Genomic DNA, 22,066 nt, shown 5'->3' with positions numbered 1-22,066 from the left:
TTACTCTTATTTTCTAAGGAATGTAATATTGTGTCTTAAGTAAGAAAATGGTATTATATCCTGGTATGTGACTTAAATTTTTTATTCTTTATAACATCCTGCTTTTGATTATTGGATGAAAGTTTGTTATTAATATTCCATTTTTCAAAGGCTACACACAGACACACATACACACATAAAATCATACATACAAACAAATATGTATACAAGCACATATATACAAAGAAATACACATATATATCATATTATATCTTTTTCTTTCCCCCACTTTTTGGAAGACTTATTGTTAACATTATTTTATTTATTGTGCTAGGCTTTCCAAATCAACACTGATTTCTCCTAAGGTAGTTTTTCTATAATCAAGGTGAGCTGTTATCTATTGGCACTGCTATCCTAATTACATACATACTTTGATTATATTAATGGGTTTAATGGAATAGAGGTGGTTGGGTCAAGATGAAAATAGTCATTTAAAAATAATGATAAAGCTCTTTTTAAAAATACAACTGCACTTTGAAATTTAAGAAATTGTTAACATTTAAAAGATGTATTTTAGTGGTTTGGAAAATTCTCCTAGAACATGCTTTTACAATATTTTGACTAATTTTTTCAGTAATCTTTTTCTTTATGTAGACTGGAATCTTTTCTCTTTAAATATTGCTCCCTTGCCCAATTTCTGCTCTTTGGAATAGTTCAGAGTGAGGCTTATCCAGTGGTGTGCTCTTAAATGTTTAACAACCAGCTCTGGGTGAGGGGATGCTCTGATTAGCAGCATTTGCTGATTTCTGTAGTGTCAATTACTTCCAACATGGCAGGTTTTAAGCTACTAACATGATGTCAGTGGACATGGGGCATGGAAGAGCTGGGCACACTCAACTCTCACAAGCTAAGTGCAAGCTGGGTTCAGCACATCACTGGCTTATCACATCATCGCTCCTTTTTTCACAAAGATTATGAATCATGAATGATTTTATACATAGTATTATTCTTTTATTGTATTTATGACTAGAATATAACAAGTGCAAAATATTTGTGAGTATATAGCATTATTGTGATACTCCAAACTAGAATACTGACTTAATATATGACTACCCTTTCTTCTGTTTTTCAGTTGGGTGGAGAGCTTTGGACATGAGGGGCTTGGATTGTTACTGGACATTTTGGAAAAGCTGATTAGTGGCAAAATGTAAGTATTGCTAATCATTATTTCTAATTAAGCTAAATTTGCATGTCCAATGATGATTCCAACATTGATATCTTTTATGCAGACAAGAAAAAATTATAAAGAAGAATCAGCACAAAGTCATACAGTGTCTAAAGGCCTTGATGAACACCCAGGTATGTACATAGGTAATTGTATTGTAGTTGTTCTTTATCAGTTCTTACAGAAATTCTTATGAAAGAAGAGTTATGTAATATAGAATTTGCACTAAAGTGATTCATTGCTTTGATAAGCTCTTCAGTATATAATGGAAAAAATATTGAAGTATTGATTTCTAGTTTTCTGTCAAATCAACTGTCTCTCAACAGGAGAAACTTGGGGATAAATCGATCCTCTTCTGGTGCTTAACCCTTCATGCGCAGATTAATTTTCTTTTCCTCCTGTCCTTCTTCCCTACCTCTCTACCTCCCTGTCTGTCCTCTTTTTTGTTCCCTTCCCTCTTCTCTTTTAATTTTCAGAAGTGTAGCATGAATCAGCTTTGAAATCATACACAATTATTAAATGTGGTCTGCAGTAATACTTATTACGAAAGAATTAAGTTGGAAAGACTTAGTTTTTATATTCTAGAGATTTAAATTTTTAATGAAATTAATGTGAACAGATATGAACAGGTCCCAGAGGTGGAGGAGCAATGATGCTTAATGCAAATACAGTTGACCCTTGAACAATATGTGTTTGAACTGTACTGATTCACTTATACGTGGATTTTTAAAAATAAATACATATTTGGGGCTTACCTGGTAGCACAGTGGTTGAGAGTCCGCCTGCCGATGCAGGGGACACGGGTTTGTGCCCCAGTCTGGGAGGATCCCACATGCCGCGGAGTGGCTGGGCCCGTGGGCCATGGCCGCTGGGCCTGTGCGTCCGGAGCCTGTGCTCCGCAGTGGGAGAGGCCACAACAGTGAGAGGCCCGCGTACCGCAAAAAAAAAACCAAAAAAACATATTTGTACTATAAGTATATTTTTTCTTCCTTCTGCTTTTTTAAAATAACCTTTTCTCTACCTTTATTGTAAGAATATAGTATATAATACATATAACATACAAACTATGTGTTAATCAACTCTGTGTTATTGTAAGACTTCTGTTCAAGAGTAGGCTATTAGTAGTTAAGTCTTGGGGGAGTCAGAAATTATACTCGGATTTTTGACTGCATGAGGAGTTGGTGCCCCTAACCCCTGTGATGTTCAAGAGTCAACTGTAATATTGAAACCAAATATAATATGGCAGGTCTGCAGTTTGAATATTTAAAGAGGATACATTAGAAGAGAGAAATGGTTTATGCTCTGTACTGAAGCTGGGTTTATCGAACTGTGTTTCCTTTTTTTCATACTGTTAATTGCGGAAATTAGCTCTATTCCATGTCATTTCTCTAGCTCTAACATCTAATCATATCTACCTCATGATGTGTGCAGTAATGATAGGTGTTTTCATTCATTAGACAGCAGGAGAGGAAATTTTACCTATGTTGGGTAATGATTTGTGTTTTATAGCAAAACTGTATTTCTGATTAATTTTAATTTTTAATATTTTTGCCTTTTTTTTTGAAGATGTTGGGGGTAGGAGTTTATTAATTAATTTATTTATTTTTGCTGTGTTGGATCTTCGTTTCTGTGCGAGGGCTTTCTCCACTTGTGGCAAGCGGGGGCCACTCTACATCGCGGCGCGTAGGCCTCTCACTATCGCGGCCTCTCTTGTTGCGGAGCACAGGCTCCAGATGCGCAGGCTCAGTAGTTGTGGCTCACGGGCCTAGTTGCTCCATGGCATGTGGGATCCTCTCAGACCAGGGCTCGAACCCGTGTCCCCTGCATTAGCAGGCAGATTCTCAACCATTGCGCCACCAGGGAAGCTCTATCCTCATTTTTAAAATAAACTTTTAGAGAACTTTGTACTTAAGTACTGGTACTTAAATTATTAACATTTACATTTCTTTTTATTAAATCCAGCAAATATTTATATTTTCTAATTATTTTTTAATTGAATTACTTATGGATTTTTCATCATTTTCTGGAGTTAAGTTTTTTATTTTTAACCAATGAAATATTTTTCACCTCCCTGCTTCCTCCAATCAGATACGATTTTCAGGGAAAATATCTGATGTAGAAATCACAAGTACTTTCTGTACTGAACTCACTGTGCTGTGAGAATTCAATTTTAGATATATTATGTAACCTTTGTAGAGTATGTTTTAAGTGTGAGTGAATAAAGGAATCAAATTGCTCATAGGGAGACATCTTTTCACACTGAGTATATAACACTTGCTTTCAGGCGGGGTGGGGGGGCTTCTAAAATAAGAATATAGAAACTGGAAATTTCACTGGTGATGGGAAGGCTGAGAGTAGCGAAAACCCAGGAACATTTTTCCAAAACAAAGGGGCATGGGGCACTTGGATCATAATTTGAATTTAAGAATGTCATGGTTAAAGTGAAGTGATATATAGAAGATAATATTCCTGCTTGGTTTAAGACTGAATTGGAAAGGGAGTAAACTTTGTGTATTTATATTCTAATTAATATAATGTGATTTATTGTTAAATAATGGCTTATTTTGTTTATAGTTTATGTGGAGCTGGAATATATTCCATTTGCATTTATTGTCATGCTGATATGAATAAAAAGTTACTGATACTTGGAATTATAATGTCTGAATTGTAAACATAATTATATGTGAAATTTTTTGGTAAATATTTTTTTTCCAAGATTGGTTGATGGTTTTTCCTCTACCTTACTGTGCAGTCTTTATAAAAGTTCATTAAATGATGAAAAATGTAGGCTTTAAGAGAAAAAATGTATGTACTAGTACCTTATTTGGTACTAGTAATTAATTATATAATTGATATTATGAGTGAATCTGATATCATTGTATGAAATTGAATTTTTTTATAATACTAAATAGAACTTTATAGTAGTGTTTAAATAGAAGAAGATTTTGAATATTTATTAGGAAGAAAATAATAGTCAAGATGAAAAGTTAAATATCTTTAAATTAAGAGGTAGTCAGAACAGGGGTTTCTTTTTGGTCAGTTAACTTTTTGTGTTAAGGTGTGTACCCCCAGCGAGGGTGCCTTGTTCCTGAAGCCAGCCCCCTCCCTACGTTATCTCTGCTGCTGGTATTAACTCAACGTGGGTAGTCATTCAGCACCAGTGTTCATGTAGGGCATCTGACACAGGGATTTAGTGTATTCACCTTCCCCCACCTAGCACACTTTCAGTGACCAGTAGTTCTACTGATTAGGTAATAATAGGCCTCAAGTAGACTGCAGAGGGAACCTGACATTGGTCCTCAGTTTAGAACATGTCAGTGGATCCTGACATTCAGTGGAGAGATATTCTTAGACCTTCTAAATTTGGTCACTATCTCTCTAACCTTGTAATAGCCTTCATTTAATGCACTTTAAGTGCCAGCACAGGTAAGTTGACTATTTCACAGAGTCAACGGGTTTAGGTTTGCTTTGTTTTTTTAAATAATTGAATGAGAGTAATTTTATACAAGTAGGCAGCAGTTCAGTCTTTAATTCTAGATCCAGTAGTGGTAATCTGGCCTCATTCCAGTCTCAAAATGAGCACCATACAATTTTCCATTAGTGATGTCAGAATATTGCCAGTGATGCGGCTTTGAGTTCCCAGGACACTGGTCGAAACTAGGAGATCAGAGAATGCTCCTATTCTACTCTTGACACATGGTTTAGGGTCAGAGGGCCTGACAGAGAAGGTAGGTGGTATCCCTTAGAGGAAATCAGTATGAGTTGCTTTGAATGGCTGGAGGAGCCACAGGATTCTGATCCCAGAAGGGCAGGTGCTGGCTCAGGCCAGCCCAGAGTGGGGGAAGTGAAGGAGGAAGTTCTGAAGGCAAGCTTTACTCAGTCTCATGTTTATTAGGACAGAGCTAGCCCTTTGGTACTTGGTAATCATTGGCTGATTGACTTTTTGAATTGGGTTTAAGTGGCACATTACAAAACTCTGACAATTCCCTGGAATGATTGTCGAGGCATATTGTAGTCTCTGGCCCCATGCCTGCTTTTCTTTGTTTCCAGTTATGAAACAGTCCAGAGTATCACAAAAGTGAGCGTTTCCTGGTTGGTTTAGCTGTTTCCTTGTAAACGTTTCCCTGTCACCAACTGGACAGAGAAGTCCCTTCAGAAATCATACCCTGGGGCCCTTGACCCTTCTGTTTGGACTTCCTTCTTTGTACCTGTGTTCTTTAGATAGTGGTTTAAAGCAAGTGCAATATTTCACCACAGTGTGAAGCTTCTTTACGTAAATGCGGTATACAAGACAGGAAACTTATAAATAAGTTTTCATAACATTCATAACGTTCAAAGCATTTGGATCTAAGCTTGTTATAGATTTTACTTTGATACCAATACCTAGTGCTAATTTTGAGTTCATAGGTCTGTAATTGGGATTAAGTTCCTTTTTAGTGCTTAGTAGTAATTCTAATCAACTAAATTCTCACTCTTTAAAAGGATCCTCTGGGATGTATGGTAGATAAATAGTACTGTTTTATTGCTTCTATTCATCCTCTGTTATTCGATACTTATCTTCCATAGATTGTAAGTAGACCCTAAGAGATGTATACATCCTTAAATCAAAACACTAAGTCATTAACATAACTCCTTATCTTCCAATTGAATGTGACGTTCTGGCAGTAGCAAACTTTGGCCTTATTCAAAATCATTCCATTTATATAATGTGTTTACAACTGCATTGTCTTTCTGATAACAAAATATCGTTCAGATCAGAATACACATGTTCTTATGGCAGTTTCTACATGGTATCAGCCCGAATCACCCTTCAGCTTTTGCCTGTTTATGAACTAAGTGTTACTATCTAGGCCCGCACTGTGTAATGTGGTTGCCACATGTGGTTACTGAGCCCCTGAAATGTGACTAGTCTGAACTGAGATGTGCTGTAAGTGTACAATACACACTAGATTTTGAATACTTAGGAAGGAAAAAAAAGTAAAAATATCTCATCAATAAATGTTTTATATTGATTATATGTTAAAATGATAATATTTTGGGTATATCGGAATAATTCTATTAAAATCAGTTTTACTTTTTGTTGGAAATTTTACATTGCACATCTGATTCACATTATATTTCTCTGGGACAGTGATCTGTGATTTATTTGTGGTACCTGTTACCAACCTTCCTTCCCAGTAGAGCTCCTCACGGCCTCAGTGTCTGGTTCAGTATCAGTCTGTTCATTTTGTGTGTTCCTGTTGGGAAATCTCAGTATTCCTCACCACTTCTCTCTTTCTCTATTTGGCCACTTATCTATCATAGTAATTATCAGTCATATTGCTGTAAAATTACCTTTGAGGGGTTATCTATATTTGATTGATTCTCATAGTTCTTAATGTAAAGGGAATACTTCTATGAATTTTTTAGGATGTTATGCATTCTTTATATTTTCTGGCTTTACTACATGTACACATATATTATCTTATAAACATTTAAAAAATAACTACATTTCCTTCAGGGCACTATTTTTTCAACTAACCACTAAAATTTAACCTCTTATTTCCAAAATGTTGTAGTATGGCTTGGAAAGAATTATGAGTGAAGAGAGGAGTCTTTCTTTGTTAGCCAGAGCCATTGATCCTGAGAAGCCCATTATGATGACGGATGTAGTTAAACTCCTTTCTGCAGTGTGCATTGTAGGGGAGGAAAACATGTAAGTCTTCTCAACTTATTTCTCTCATTACATAATAATTTAATACAGTTTGAGTCATATAATATTTTCATTATTCTATTTTAGTCTAGAATTTACTTTAAAAAATGAACATACTTAAGCAGGTGATTTAGATTTATATTGGCTGAACAGAAATATTTGAGTAGTAATTTTTTTCCCTTAATCAATATAGTAGTTATGGGCTAACATGTTTCTATGAAGAATGGATTTCTTCATTATATTTAAACTGTTCTGAACTCAAAACCTAAATAAACATTCTAAATGAAGACTTTGAAAAATATACAAATTGGTTCTGTTTCTTATGTTTTTTTTTTTTTTTTTGGATAGAATTAATTCAATAATAAGTGAGTAATTGATAATGTAATGGTTGAGGGTGCAAGGTCCTTGACAGTAAAGTACATACTAAAGTTTTAACTTTAAAGACATTATCCACAATTGCTAGAGCTGTAACTAAAAGACCATTACATACATATTAAAAGATAAATAAAAATAAACCTGTTTTTCTTTTTAAGGAAGATTAGTGTTCTTATTACAAGAAAACATTTAAAAATTATTTAAAATACCTTTTATAAATGATAAAGATATACAAACTGAACAACCAAAAGAACACAGAAATGGCCCTCCCTCCTATAAGGGAAGGCAGAGCCCTGTAAGTGAAACTTCCTGCACTCATTTAAAAATGGTCCATGTAGAGGTCCTGTGGGGCCGATGACTGTTGTGCCGCTCAGTTTGGACTTAGTTGGAACGTCAACAGGCACCACTCAGCCCTGGCCCTCTGCCCCCATATGTAGCTATAGTGTGTATCCCTGGATGAGGCCGTGCCTGCTGCAGTCCCAGCTGCAAAGCCAGGCGTACAGCTTCTGCACTTTCCCATTTTAAAAAGGCCATGTTAATTTTGGTGCAGAAACCTAAGTGTGAATTTAATGTCGACACAAAGGTACTTCCTGTTCTCCCCCAACTCCTTTCTGCTCCTCCTCCATCCTCCTCCCTTGGCTTCCCTCCTTCTTCTTCCCCCCTCCCTCCCTTACTTCTTGTTTCTTCTATCTCTTTTCTCTTCTTCCCTTTTCCTTCCCTATCCCTTCCTCCCTCCTTTCCTCTCTTCTTGTCCTTCTCCTTTACCTTCTCTTTCTTAATACTCTTGCTCTTTTTCCTCCTCCCTCTTCTACTCCTCTTCCTCCACTTCCATATAATTTTTATTATTTCTTGACTTCAGGATAGCTCATCAAAATGAGTAAATAACTCTTAGGACTAAAGTGTCTACATCCACAAACTGTGTGAGCTTTTACAGTATGCTGGGTACTGTTAGCATAAGCATTCTTTAAAGAAGTAGCAAATATACTTCTTGCATAACTATTATTCTTTATATTTGACTGTAATTCCTTAGTACTATATGTTTTTGGGCACCAGAGCTTCATTTATTTATACTCAAGACAGAGTAGGGTTGTAGTGGTTAAGAGCATTTATATAGTGCTCACTACACAGGTCTACCATTTAGTAGACCTGAGACCCTAGACAAATGGTTTAACCGTTTTCTTCCTCAGTTTCCTAACCTATAATCTGGGATAAAAATAATTACCCCATATTATAGAGTTCATAGAATTACATACATTAAAAATGGTTAATATTTGTAAACTGTTTTAAATAGTGCCTGATGTATAGTAAGTACTATATAAATGCTTGATAAATAAACATGATCATAGTGTTATTATGAGGAATAAATGAATTAAAACATGTAACATAGTTCATGCTTGATATGTGCTATGTGATCAGTAAGCTACTTTTAAAATGTTATTGGTTGCCTAGGAGTAGTCACTCTGGAGTTTAGTAGACTAAGCTATTTTATTGGGTTATTTGGGTTATTTGCTGTTTGCAATTTACTTTATAATTTCAAATTTTTCAATAGCCTTGAAGAAGTTTTAGAAGCTTTAACATCAGCTGGAGAAGAAAGAAAAATTGACAGATTTTCTTCCATTGTGGAAGGTCTTCGGCACAATTCAGTTCAATTGCAAGTAGGTTTCATTTTTATTATTCATACTGTTTTTTGTAACTGTTTCCTGACTGACTTATATTTAATACTGTAGTATGAAACCCCACATGCCATTTAAAATTTTATAGCATTTTTAATAAATACAGAATTCTAACATATCATAATTTATCTTATAGATACAAATTTATGTACACCTATAATTATTTCCTTAGGTTCCTAGAAGTTGACTTACTAGATTTCTCTGTGAAATATATAATCATAGTCCATGAATTTTTATCTCAATTGTTGATTTTTTATAATTTTTTAAGAAGTTTAGGCAATTGAGTGAATTGTGGCTTCTCGTTGTATTAGTTTTATATCTGAAAAGTTGAGAGTGTCCATGAGTAAAAAGACCAAGATACACTTAGAAAAATCCTTTCAAAGATTTTTTTTTTCTTTCAAAGATTTTTAAGCGCTCCCAAAAAGTCACATTTAGACTTGAAACATTATAGTACCCAAGCTGCATGTCTAATATTCATTTAATTTCTCCCTTTTTTTAAAGACACAAGAATTTATTGCTGTAACTATTGTTACAATCATTGCTAATCAAACCTAAGTATTTTTAAGGAATTATTGATGACTGATTCCTACCTTCAAATTAAAAGAAATTTAATTGGTGTGGTTGGGACCTGGGTATTGGGATTTTTGAAAGATCCTCAGGTGATTCTAATGTGCAATAAAATTTGGAAACCAAGGTGCTACTAGCTATGAAGTAAATCTGTTTCACACTTAATAGTAAAATATTATAGTTTTAATCTTTACTTGAAAGCTCTGTGTACCTTAGCCATTTAATTGTTTCTCATTGTGGTAGGAATAGAAAAGCCAGATCTTAGTGTTAAATTAATAAAAAATAAGCATGGTATTTGATGAAAAATCAGAAAATGTTAGGGACTGTCAAATTAATAATTTATTATGACATTTCTGAAGACGGTAGTTTGTGAATCTGCTTCTGGTGACAATGTTTGTGAATGGTGGTGAGGAACCCTGTGTGACTGGTTTCTCGGGACAGTATGCAGACTTGAAGATCTGAGTACGTGTATGGTCACTATTGCGTGGGTCCAGTTCCTGGTGCTTCTGGAAAAGAGCTCCTCCTTCCACATCTGGGAGTGGGGGCCTGGGCTTTGTGTCCATCGCTGACCTCAACCCTGCTCCTTCAGTTGCTCGGTGGGCTGGGGTCTGTTAATCCATATACCATTACCCTCATTTCCCTTTCCTTCTCATTCCTCATTGGCCCCAGATTCCCTGTTCACCACAGGACTAATGAAGAGTGAGCCTAAAAGAAACTGTGTAGAGAAAAGCTGAACAATTACTTTATCTGGGTTTTCCTCTAGTACTCATGTAACTTTTACATGCACAGTGTTTGTGCAAATACCACTAGGTTATTAGATTAATTTTGGTAATTTGTGCAGCTTATTAGAAATTATGTCTAGTTTAAAAATCTCCCTATGAAATATAATAGTCCCATGTAAAGTTTATTCCCTAAGTAAGGACCTTTTGGTCCTAATGCATACTTTTTGTATTTAATGACACACATGTTACAGGAATGATGAAAACAATAGAGTTCTGAGTCAGGCAGGCTTGAATTTGAGTCCCAGCTCTTCACATCGTAGCTTTAGTGACTCTGGATCAGTTCCCAAATCTTTTCTATACTTCAGTTTTCTCAGTTGCAAGATGGCAATAATCTCAGTACCTAGCTCATTGTTGATGCAAGGATTACATAGGATATAGGTTTAAATGCTTAGTACACTGCTTGGTTCATTAGCAGAAGCGTTCAGTAAATGCTAGCTTTAAAAGTAATTTTGGTAAATTAAAAAAATAAAGTCAGTGGAGATTAAATGTGATCTTCATTTTTTAAAGAAACATTACCAGTGTTGATATTAAAATTGATACTTTCTATACAACCCAGCATTTAATGAAAACTTGCTAATGAAAACTTATGTTCACACAAAAATGCATGCACAAATTTTTATAGCAGGTTTATTTGTCATAGCCCCACACTGGGAACAACCTCGTGTCCCTCAACAGGTGAATGGTTACACTGTGGTACACCGTGCATATAATACTATTCCACATCAAAGAGGAATGAACTACTGACTTAACGCAACTTGCGTGAATCTTCAGAGAATTATGCAGATTGAAAAATGCCAGTCCTAAAAGGTTACACACTGTATGGTTTCATTTACATAACATTCTTTTTTTTTTTTTTTTTTTTTTTTTTTTTTTTTTGCGGTACGCGGGCCTCTTACTGTTGTGGCCTCTCCCGTTGTGGAGCACAGGCTCCGGACGTGCAGGCTCAGTGGCCATGGCTCACGGGCCTAGCCGCTCTGCGGCATGTGGGATCCTCCCGGACCGGGGCACGAACCCGCGTCCCCTGCATCGTCAGGCGGACTCTCAACCAGTGCGCCATCAGGGAAGCCCCAAAGTACTTTTTAAGGGAGGATTGTTACATTTACTTAAGTCTGCTAATAATAATGATGAAGATAACGTGACTACCTCTGATTCTGATAGGGTCCAGTCTTCATGTGTGTGATTAGTTTCTTGTGTTGTCTGGGTCTTCCTTAGAAGAGGGTTGGAATAATGTGAGTGCACCAATCTCTAGTATCCATCACACTTTGATTTTCATCGTTATTTTCATTTCTATCCTCTTATTATTATTTTTTCTTTCTATGTGTGTCTTCTTTTTTCTCTTGTTAGAGCCATACTTTGCTAGAGTGTCAGAAGCATTATCTAGATCCTAAAGAGTTTGTTCAAACCCATGTTGTTGGGCATAGGGCTGATGGAATTGGGGTAGATTTTTGTCAGGAAAGGAATCAAAGTGTGGGAATCCTGGAGTTTTGGGGGTTGGCTATTTGACTTTTCCTCTGCATCTGTGTCCTCAGTGATGGCACGCTGTACCTTCCCTTCCTATGGTGTCTTCCTGGACTCCTGGAGTGTCAAGAACACAAAGGATCTGTGGTTTTATGCCACTTGTAAACTACCGTGTTAGTCTGCCACACTTGTATGGGTGCTGCTGTCAAAAGACACAAACTCCTAGGTCAAAAACAAAGGACTTCAGTTACCCACAGCCATAGCAGTAGCTTAAGTATCAGCTTTGTCAACCCCAGTTTCCAGTTTCAGTGGGTTGTGTTATAGGGACGACACCCTGAGCTTAGAGAATCCAAGTCTGCTATCATGGGCAGCAGTTACTCTGACTGATACAGGCTGTGATGAGATCCATTCCATTTGTCTCCTAGAGTATTTAATTAAGCCTGCTGGTCAGCAGTGCTTCAAGCAGCAGGTTGAGGCTGCCCTGCAGTACTGACCTCAGGCATGCCTTCCAGGTCCCAGATCCCATCAGCTGAACAAATCCCCTAAACCGTCAGGGTCTATCTTAGGACACCAGGAGGCTTTCTTATCTTCTTCTGTTGCTCTTTCACTGGGCCTGAGGTATTAATGATTGCACAGACTTCCCTTTGTTCATCAAGGAGGCCATCTGGGGCAACTCTTTCATCTGTAACAACCCTGCCAGTGAGTTAAAGCTGACCTGAGTGCCTTGCAGGGCTGACGCAGTGTCACTGATTACTTCAGCTAAAACCAGGGACACATTTCGTATCATCTGTTCTAATTTGGTGACTCATCGTAGGGATAACTGTCTGCAGGTGCACGTATGTAGTGATCAGTGTTCTCTCCAGGAAACTCCCCAGAATAACTAAAGTTGACCTGGGTGTGGAGAGATGGCCACAGTTGTCTGTGGCTGAACGTGTGCTGGTACTGTTTCCTCACACACCTGAGCATCTCTTATGAGCACCTCTGAGGTGTAAGTCATGGTGTTTTTGGAGAGAGAGGCAAGTTAATGCCTGGCTTCCCCACAAGATACATAGTTTTGAAGGTGCACATGGTGTTCCTGGAAGGAACATGTTGTTTATAGTTGTTGGGGACCCCCAATTGGGATCTCTGTCAGTTGGGGGGCTACCAGGTGGCAGTGCTTTCAACAAGGCCTCCCAGCCAGCTGATAAACTTTTGGGTTCTCAGTTCAGGAAATAATTGAGTCCAGTCTTTATTTTGGAGGGACTGTCTGAAGACATGGCTGCAATGGCAGGTTGTGTTACAGGAGCTTGGAGAACACAGATCTTTCAGAATGGGCTGTGGGTCTGCCTGCCCTTTTGCTCTGGAGGGGATATGCTGTCTCTGTCTCCCAAGATGGTTTGCTATACAGACATCCTTGTCAAGGTCTTGCAGAAGAAAAGCCATCTGTACCTCTACTTGCAATACATGCAGAGACACAGAGAGAATTGCCTAGCAGCAGAGAGCAGACTGTTGCACCTCCTTCTGTCACCTTTTTGGCTTCTTTTCCTTCAGCCTGATGCTCCTGGTGTTGTACACAAAGGTGTGCATTTGTTGTACCTTGATGTTGAGTGAACGGAACAAAACCTTCACTAATTTCGGTTCATATGATACTACAGAGTAGTACTACAAAGTACTCTGTACTTTGAAATATGTTACTTGGCAATAATCGACAAATATGACATTGAAACGGATAAGTTACAATGCCTTTTTGAATTTAGCCAAGTTTATTAGCTTCTGTTTGTTTTGTTTCCCTTACCCCTTAAATGCTCAAAATGTACCCAAGTTTAATTTTGCACGAGACCAAAAAAGGTCTTCCTATAATGAATAGTCATATCTTGATTTACTGTTTCTTTTTGTTTCAAGTATCTCCTACCCCCTCAAAAAAGTCAGTGTTAACTAGAGTTATTTTTAATATCAAGTAAGTCGTTTGCACATTTAATGAAGGATACAGAGTGTAGTAGAACGTTTATCTTTAGGATCACTGTTGGGGCATTCCAGAAGGATGCAGAGATCAATTTATTTTAATTCCTCTCTTTTTTTACCACTACTTTTATTGAGGTTTGCAGCAGTTTGGTTGCTGTATCTGTATGAATCAAAATGGTAAACATATTAAAATGGACTAGTAAATAATATGCCATTAAGCTAATAAAAAATTAAAGAAACAGTAAAATAATATACTAACGTGAACTCATATTGTCATGTGGAGCACATACCTACTAAACTAAAAAAAAACATTTTTGTCCTAGAGTATACTGCCAATTTTCTGAGTCTAATACATTTTTTCACTTATGCTACAATAGACCACCAAAAAGATACACTTAATTCATGACTCAAGGTAACTGCAAAGTTTCATAATTAACCAGTCAATTAGTTAATTATTCAGAGATTGCCGTTCGGGGTTCTGCTAGATATTAGAACTATAAAAATGAATGAAATACACTGCTTAAGTCCTTAAGAAGCTTATACTCAGGAACTTATAGCTGGCTAATGTTTCATATGAAAATTGCGATACTAGGAGTTTCAACAAAATGGGAGAACACAGAAGAAATTCATGATGTCTCGGGGGAGTGTCTGAATAAACATTTAAAAATCCAAGTTCTGTCTTGAATCCAACTGTTCCTGTTCATATAAATTAGGGCCTCTTGAATCCTTCAGTTTATTTCTCTGCATCTGTATGAGATATATGCAGTTACCTCAAGCTCTGACTTGTCCTCTTACTGTGTTCATTTACCGAATATTTAATTGGAAATATAAGTAAAATTATAGGACTTTACATATGCTGATATACTTCACTCTTTCTGTGTTTGTCTACATAATTTAGTAGTCTATTTCAGTTTATATTCTGAATTAACGCATGAGATTTAAAAATTCTTTGGAGTTTCTTTAGTTGCAGTTTAGGCAAGATATTTCTCTATAAGCATCATTTATTCATTTTAACTTGATAATGTAGAATTTGATTGTGCAAAGAGAGACAGATGATTTCTGCTATGGGGTAGAGAAGATGAATAGCGGTCTGACCTGTGTCTTCCAGGCCCAGATAGTAAGTATTCACAGATTCTGACGGAATTTTTATTTAAGTACTTTACTGGTGCTTGTTTCCAGTCTGAATTTAGCTTAGGAAGCTGATATGTTTTCAGTGTAGTATAGCCATCATTTTACATGTGAAAACATGTTATATTCAGGATGAATATGTTGACCAAGTGTGAACTTTCTAAAGAATGCTTGCTTTTGCTGTTTGTTGGATACCTTTTCAATTCCTTCCACATAATCATGGAGAAAGCATCTGTGCTGGTGGCCTTTGAGAAACCTGGACAGGCCTGTGTTCGAGGCTCAAGCATCACTGCTATTAGTATACCTGGAATTTTGTGCTTAAACTTGTTTGTCTGAAAAGGGTTGGAAACCAAAGGTTAAAGGTGCATAAAGTGTTTATTTTTTCTCCTGTTTGTGTTGCACATAGTGATAGACAGCATTAAAGTAAATTGTGGCTGTACCAATTCACATTCCCACCAGCAGTGCAAGAGTGTTCCCTTTTCTCCACACCCTCTCCAGCATTTATTGTTTCTAGATTTCTCTTTTTTTTTTTTTTAATTAGTTTCTGCTTTATAACAAAGTGAATCAGTCATACATATACATCTGTTCCCACATCCCTTCCCTCATGCATCTCCCTCCCTCCCACCCTCCCCATCCCACCCCTCCAGGCGGTCACAAAGCACCGAGCTGATCTCCCTGTGCTCTGCGGCTGCTTCCCACTATCTATCTACCTTACGTTTGGTAGTGTATATATGTCCATGCCTCTCTTTCGCTTTGTCACAGCTTACCCTTCCCCCTCCCCATATCCTCAAGTCCATTCTCAAGTAGGTCTGTGTCTTTATTCTCGTTTTGCCCCTAGGTTCTTCATGACATTTTTTTTTTAAATTCCGTATATATATGTGAATTGGTACAGCCAGTATGGAGAACGGTATGGAGGTTCCTTAAAAAACTACAAATAGAACTACCATATGACCCAGCAATCCCACTACTGGGCATATACCCTGAGAAAACCATAATTCCAAAAGAGACATGTACCAAAATGTTCATTGCAGCTCTATTCATAATAGCCCGGAGCTGGAAACAACCTAAGTGTCCATCATCGGATGAATGGATAAAGAAGATGTGGCACATATATATAATGGAATATTACTCAGCCATAAAAAGAAACGAAACTGAGCTATTTGTAATGAGGTGGATAGGCCTAGAGTCTGTCATACAGAGTGAAGTTAGTCAGAAAGAGAAAGACAAATACCGTATGCTAACACATATATACGGAATTTAAAAAAAAATGTCATGAAGAACCTAGGGGCAAAACGGGAATGAAGACGCAGACCTACTTGAGAATGGACTTGAGGATATGGGGAGGGGGAAGGGTGGGCTGTGACAAGGCGAAAGAGAGGCATGGACGTGTATACACTACCAAACGTAAGGTAGATAGATAGTGGGAAGCAGCCGCAGAGCACAGGGAGATCAGCTCGGTGCTTTGTGACCGCCTGGAGGGGTGGGATGGGGAGGGTGGGAGGGAGGGAGATGCATGAGGGAAGGGATGTGGGAACAGATGTATATGTATGACTGATTCACTTTGTTATAAAGCAGAAACTAATTAAAAAAATAAATAAATAAACTAAAAAAAAATGGATAACCAGTGGACCTACTATATAGCACAGGGGACTCTGCTCAATGTTATGTGGCAGCCTGGATGGGAGGGGAGTTTGGGGGAGAATGGGTACATGCATATGTATAGCCGAGTCCCTTTGCTGTGCATCTGAAACTATCACAACATTGTTAATCGGCTATACTCCAATATAAAATAAAAAGTAAAAAAAAAAAAAAAAAAAAAAAAAAAGTAAATTGTGTACTAGAGGAACTTTAGGTGATGCATATTCACATACGAAGAAACATTCTCACTTCATCTTCAAGGGCAGAAAGCTGCTTTGCTGATAAAGTGATGTAAATTCCGGCATGTGTCTTTGTCTTGCTGTTTAACCTCTTTCTACTTCTAATGATTTTCCTTTGATCATTTGCCTTGTTCTTAAGATTGCCTTTGACAAGTTCTATCCCTCATATTGAATATCTTTGAGATTTTTGCTTACAGTTTATCTACTTTGTCCCCTGTTATATGTCTTTACCCCTCTAGTTTACAACATTGCTGACATTTGTCCCACTATTTGTAATTACTGTTTTGGCTGCTTATTTTGCTAATCCTTGGCTATGTGGGGTTTGCTGGTCTCAGCTTTTGTAGGACATTTTCAGTCTGTTGCTGCTCTTGAGGAAATCCTCAACTGTCCTGAATTCTAGCTGGATATGTGCGTGCCTGTGTGTGCAGACACATCTTTATAGCTAGAAGTTATGTTAAAAATACCTTTTCTCATGTAAGGCTCCTTTTTGATAATTGGGGCAAGAGTAACAAATGAGTTTACAGCATTTACTTTCCAAATCATTAGAACTGAGTACATATCTAATACCTAAAGATGTGTCTTACTTATAAGCCTTGTTTAAACCAAAGGTTAATAAGCAGTATTTCTAAAGTATAAAGGTACATTTGGAGCAAGGAGAATATTTTAGAGCCAATTTTAATTGTATGCTTTCATTTACTCATTGCATATGGTACATGTGAGAAGGAAAATGTTTTCCATGTGCAACAGCAGTTCTGTCCCTTTGTAGAAACTTCTCGTCAAGTCACCAATTTGCCAGATGCAGTGGTAATTACCTTAGTTGACCTATTAGAGCATTTGACACAGTTGATCACTCTCCCTGTTGACACACTTTTCTCCCATTCTTCCAGGACACCACAATCTCTTCATTTATCTTCTACCACGTTGACAGCTTTTTACTTTTCTTTAACTCAGTTCCTCAACCTTCAAATCAAAACCTACAATTGAAATGTCCCAACCAGTTCTTTTTTTTTTTTTTTTTTTTGCGGTACGTGGGCCTCTCACCGCTGCGGCCTCTCCCGTTGCGGAGCACAGGCTCCGGACGCGCAGGCTCAGCGGCCATGGCTCACGGGCCCAGCCGCTCCGCGGCATATGGGATCCTCCCGGACCGGGGCACGAACCCGTATCCCCTGCATCGGCAGGCGGACTCCCAACCACTGCGCCACCAGGGAGGCCCCCAACCAGTTCTTGTACCTCCTCTTCTCTCTCTCTTTACCACTCTCTCGGTGATTCCATCTAAGATCTTGGTTTTTACATACAAATGCTGTGGTACTCTCTTTCTCCAACTGGAGTCTCCTATATCCAATTTCCTTTTCTAGTTTTTTCGATGAGGATCAATAATAGACAATATTTCCAACTAACATCTCCAAAACTTAAGTCCTGATCTTTCTTCCCAAGCCTGTTTCCTCTGTTTATGCTGATTTTTTTTTCTAGCTTAATAAATGTCAGCCTTTGAATTGCCCAGGCAATTCAAACTGTGGATTCAATCTTGCCTCCTCTCTTTCTATAGTAGTGATTTCTGTCTTTTTCATTTCATAGCTGCATCCCTAGCACCAAGAAGTGCTTGGCAGACATCATTAACAGGCTTGGAAGGAATGAAATGCATGAGCTAGTAAACAGAGAAGGTCTGGTGCCCAAAGATAGAACCTTCAGATAAGTTAGGATGCTCCCAGGAGGGCAGAAACTCTTGTTTTCTTACCCTTGTCAGTTCCAGAGGAAGGTAGCTTTTGCCTGCTGTTGAAACTGTTAGTATGGCATAATTAATGCAAATTAATGGAGATCATATATGCTACATTTTTGGAACATCAAACAGAACATGGTGATTGATTCTTTACGATGAATATCACAATTTCATTATTTCCTTGAGCTTCTGTTAACTTTCCAGCATTCACTAACTAATTTTAAATGAATGTATGATTCCTAATGTACATTTCAATCTCAGAATTTTAAAAGCAGGATTTATGCTATTCTCCTGTGAAATTTGTTTCTTTCCTTGCATTTTATGTCTCTGTTAATGGTCCCACCTCCTATCTAGTTGAACAACAAAGGTGGGAGGACTTGTAAATTCTTTTCTTTTGCCTCAACCGCATGTTCACCCAGCCATCAAATGTTTTTCAAACGTTGTTCAAGACCTCCTCATCGCTCAACGAAGCTACTTGTATGATAGCTTCTTAACTTGAATCTATTACCTCTATTATCGCCGCTCCTGCAAAAAATCCTTTATGATTTCCCCTATTTCCAGCTGAGTCAGAAAGTTCTGATTCGGCACATGGAGCTGTGCCTCATCTGTCTGGCTTCATCTTTATTGAGTCCTTCCCCTGTTCTCCCACTTCCCGCCTTACAAACTGCTCAGGAAATCTGAATTCATTGTAATTCAGCAAAAGAGCCCAGATCTTTGAACATGTAAATTGCTCTGCTTTAAACATCTTCGTCCTCCTTTTCATCTGGCTGTCTCCCTATTAATCCTTAAGAGTCAGTACTGTTCCTCAGCTTTCCTTGTTTTTATTTACTGTCTCCACATTCTCATCATATACTGAACACATCTCTTACAGTACATAGTATATTTGTGTTACTGAGCCTACTTATCTACACTAGGGTAGGCAACATGTCCTATTTTACCTTTTTAGTTCCTGAGCCTTTTCTACTGTCTCTAGGAATTGAGTTATATGGGATAGATGCCAGATTGGCTCCCACTTATGCTGGTATGCTATACCAGTGTGAAATCATGTGATAAAAAAGGTCTAAATGTCTCAATATATGTATTAGAAACCTAGAAGGAACTCTTTGGTCTTTACCTTGATTATAGAATTTTTTATCTGTAAGGACATAAATCAATACATTTTACTGTATGTAGACATATGTTTACATGATATAAATTAATCAAAGAGTGGTTGTAGGTCATGATAGTGGCAAATTAGTGTTACAATTGGGAAGGGATCCTAAAGAATTAAATTCATTATTTCAGCTTAAGTCAGTTCCTAGTTTTCCTTTTATGAAAAATTGCCTTTTAAAACGTTTCCTGGGAATAATTTGGATGATTCTTTTCCCTTCTTTCTCCTCAATTTCATGCTAATATTATTCTACACATATCAACTTTCCATTTAGGTGATATTTGCTGCTAATTTTTATGTTGTTTATTTTTGCTTCTTTCTTTGAGTTGTCTATAATTTGCATCTTTTCCTGGAAACCTGGTGACTAATACTAATTTAATTTCTCTGAACGTAGAGAAATTAAATTAGTATGCTAATTTAAATATTTGTATGCTGTTTGAGATCTTTTAAAATGCTGAAAAGAACATTTGTGGGTATTGGGTAATGACTGGCAAGGAAGTGGAAAGAAAGCATTTTAAACTTGACTTTCTGACATGAACTGGTTACAGCTGAGTGAGCGTGTACTGGAAAGGTAGACACCGTTTTAAGTTTTTTCTTTTTTTCTTTCAAATATGTTTTCCTTTTCCCTCTCTTTCAAGTTCTGACAGTAGAGGCATGCTGGCCAGATTTTAGTGTTTAGATATCAAATAGAACAATTACAATATATTTCAACCAGCAGGAACCGAGACCCCTGTTGGTGTCTTAATCCCAAAATGGCATTTTAAATTTATATAAACCTTGCCTTAAGGGATGGAGAAAGGACAATTTAGGGAACAGCATGAGGTTAAACACATTGATCTGTAAGCTGGTCTTTCTTGTTAGATTTTGGTAGAATGTGGACTTAGAAAAATAACATCATCAACAACAGCAAAGAATTCCTTGCTTCTCTAGAAGCAACCTCTTTTGCTTCCATTATATAGATTTTGGATGATGAAAGATATAATTCAGCCAGGGATTTAAAAAAAAGGAGATCCAGGTTGAAAGTTGGAGTGTTAAATATGAATGGGAAAATACAGCGATTTTTAATTTTCATCATTTAAGTTATATACTAAAGCATTTAGTTAGCTATGTTATTTCTTTATATCTTCTTAATAAGCGTAACACACAGTAAACTGAATTTTTGTCAAAGTGTAGGAACCATTGCCTGATAAGTTAACTTCTAGTAATTAGCTGTGCAATGTTCATGATATAATTTTTGGTTATAACAAGCCCATTAACTAGTTTCAGGCCTTTTTTAACTCTCGTTGACTTAAAGTCTTTGGGTTCCTCTTGATGAATGGGAAATTATTTTATTATCCTATTTTAGGATAGGATCTATCTAAGGATATTTATAGTTTTTCAACTAGTGTGTGTTCAGTTTATGTCTTATGTGTATGGAATGATATTTTTGGACAAGAACTTAACTTTTGCTTGGAGTGAATTAAAAATTCCACTGAAACTATATTTCTTGTCTAATTTATAATTGACTAAAATATTTTACATACAAATTATCGTTTTAATAGACTCACCTGTGAAGGAAGATATTTGATAATACTTGGAACACAGCCTTGATGTTTCAGTTCTATTACTCCTTTAATGTCAGAATCCAAGTCTAAGTCTTGCTGTGTAATTTATTGTAGGTAGCATGTATGCAGCTTATCAATGCCCTTGTTACATCTCCTGATGATTTGGACTTCAGGCTTCACATCAGAAATGAATTTATGCGTTGTGGATTGAAAGAGATATTGCCAGTAAGTGCCCTGCAGTCTCCTTATTAATATTTAAATTAGAGAAGTACTTGAGTAGGGGGAAATTTAGATAAATTACCTTCAAGAATAATTTATCTGTGGGAAAAAAGGCTTGAGTGTAAAATCTATTTTTGAAATAGATGATAAGGTTTGAGTATTATTTAACACTTTAAGTGTTTGAATGCTGTAAATCAAGTTGAATGGTTGGTTTATTGTTTATGTTTATCATTAATTTTTTGCATTGTTAAAAACAAAACTGTTCCTTATAATTCCTATTTAATATCTCTAGAATTTAAAACGTACTAAGAATGATGGCCTGGATATCCAACTTAAAGTCTTTGACGAGCATAAGGAAGAAGATTTGATTGAGTTCTTCCATCGCCTCGAAGATATTAGAGCTGAACTTGAATATCCTTTTGTTCTGAAGTCTAATCAAATATGTAAAATTACTGCTAACCCTTAAACAGCCCCCACCCCATAAAATATTAAACTTCTGAAGCCATTTCTAGATAAACGATATAAAATCAAACCTTTATTGAATCAGAAGGATGTTTGTATAAACCTTTTTTATTTTATTAGTTTATGTGTGTTTTTGTGAATACATGCATATGCAAATGGATGTTACAATCTACAAATGGATGCTTTTTAGACACGCCTTTTATGTATACATGTACAATCTGTTCTTTTTGTTTGGCACCTCCCCTCCCCCTAGTGCCTTCATCATTAGGAATAGGTG

At 36.9% G+C, this 22,066-nt stretch overlaps 1 protein-coding gene across 1 annotated transcript in view; it reads left to right on the top strand.

Annotated features, from left to right (window-relative positions):
* Positions 1-22,066, top strand: part of DIAPH3 (diaphanous related formin 3) — a 538,397-nt gene that overhangs the window by 160,190 nt on the left and 356,141 nt on the right. The window contains exons 6-11 of the mRNA XM_081214488.1: positions 1,112-1,186; positions 1,269-1,338; positions 6,763-6,899; positions 8,821-8,930; positions 21,227-21,333; positions 21,620-21,738. Coding sequence (XP_081070614.1) covers positions 1,112-1,186; positions 1,269-1,338; positions 6,763-6,899; positions 8,821-8,930; positions 21,227-21,333; positions 21,620-21,738 — 618 coding nt within the window. The remainder of the gene's footprint in view (positions 1-1,111; positions 1,187-1,268; positions 1,339-6,762; positions 6,900-8,820; positions 8,931-21,226; positions 21,334-21,619; positions 21,739-22,066) is intronic.

This window comes from Mesoplodon bidens (genome assembly GCF_964165515.1).
Source record: "Mesoplodon bidens genome assembly, chromosome: 17".
Taxonomy (NCBI): Eukaryota; Metazoa; Chordata; class Mammalia; order Artiodactyla; family Ziphiidae; genus Mesoplodon; species Mesoplodon bidens.
This window is presented reverse-complemented; position numbering and strand designations above follow the sequence as displayed.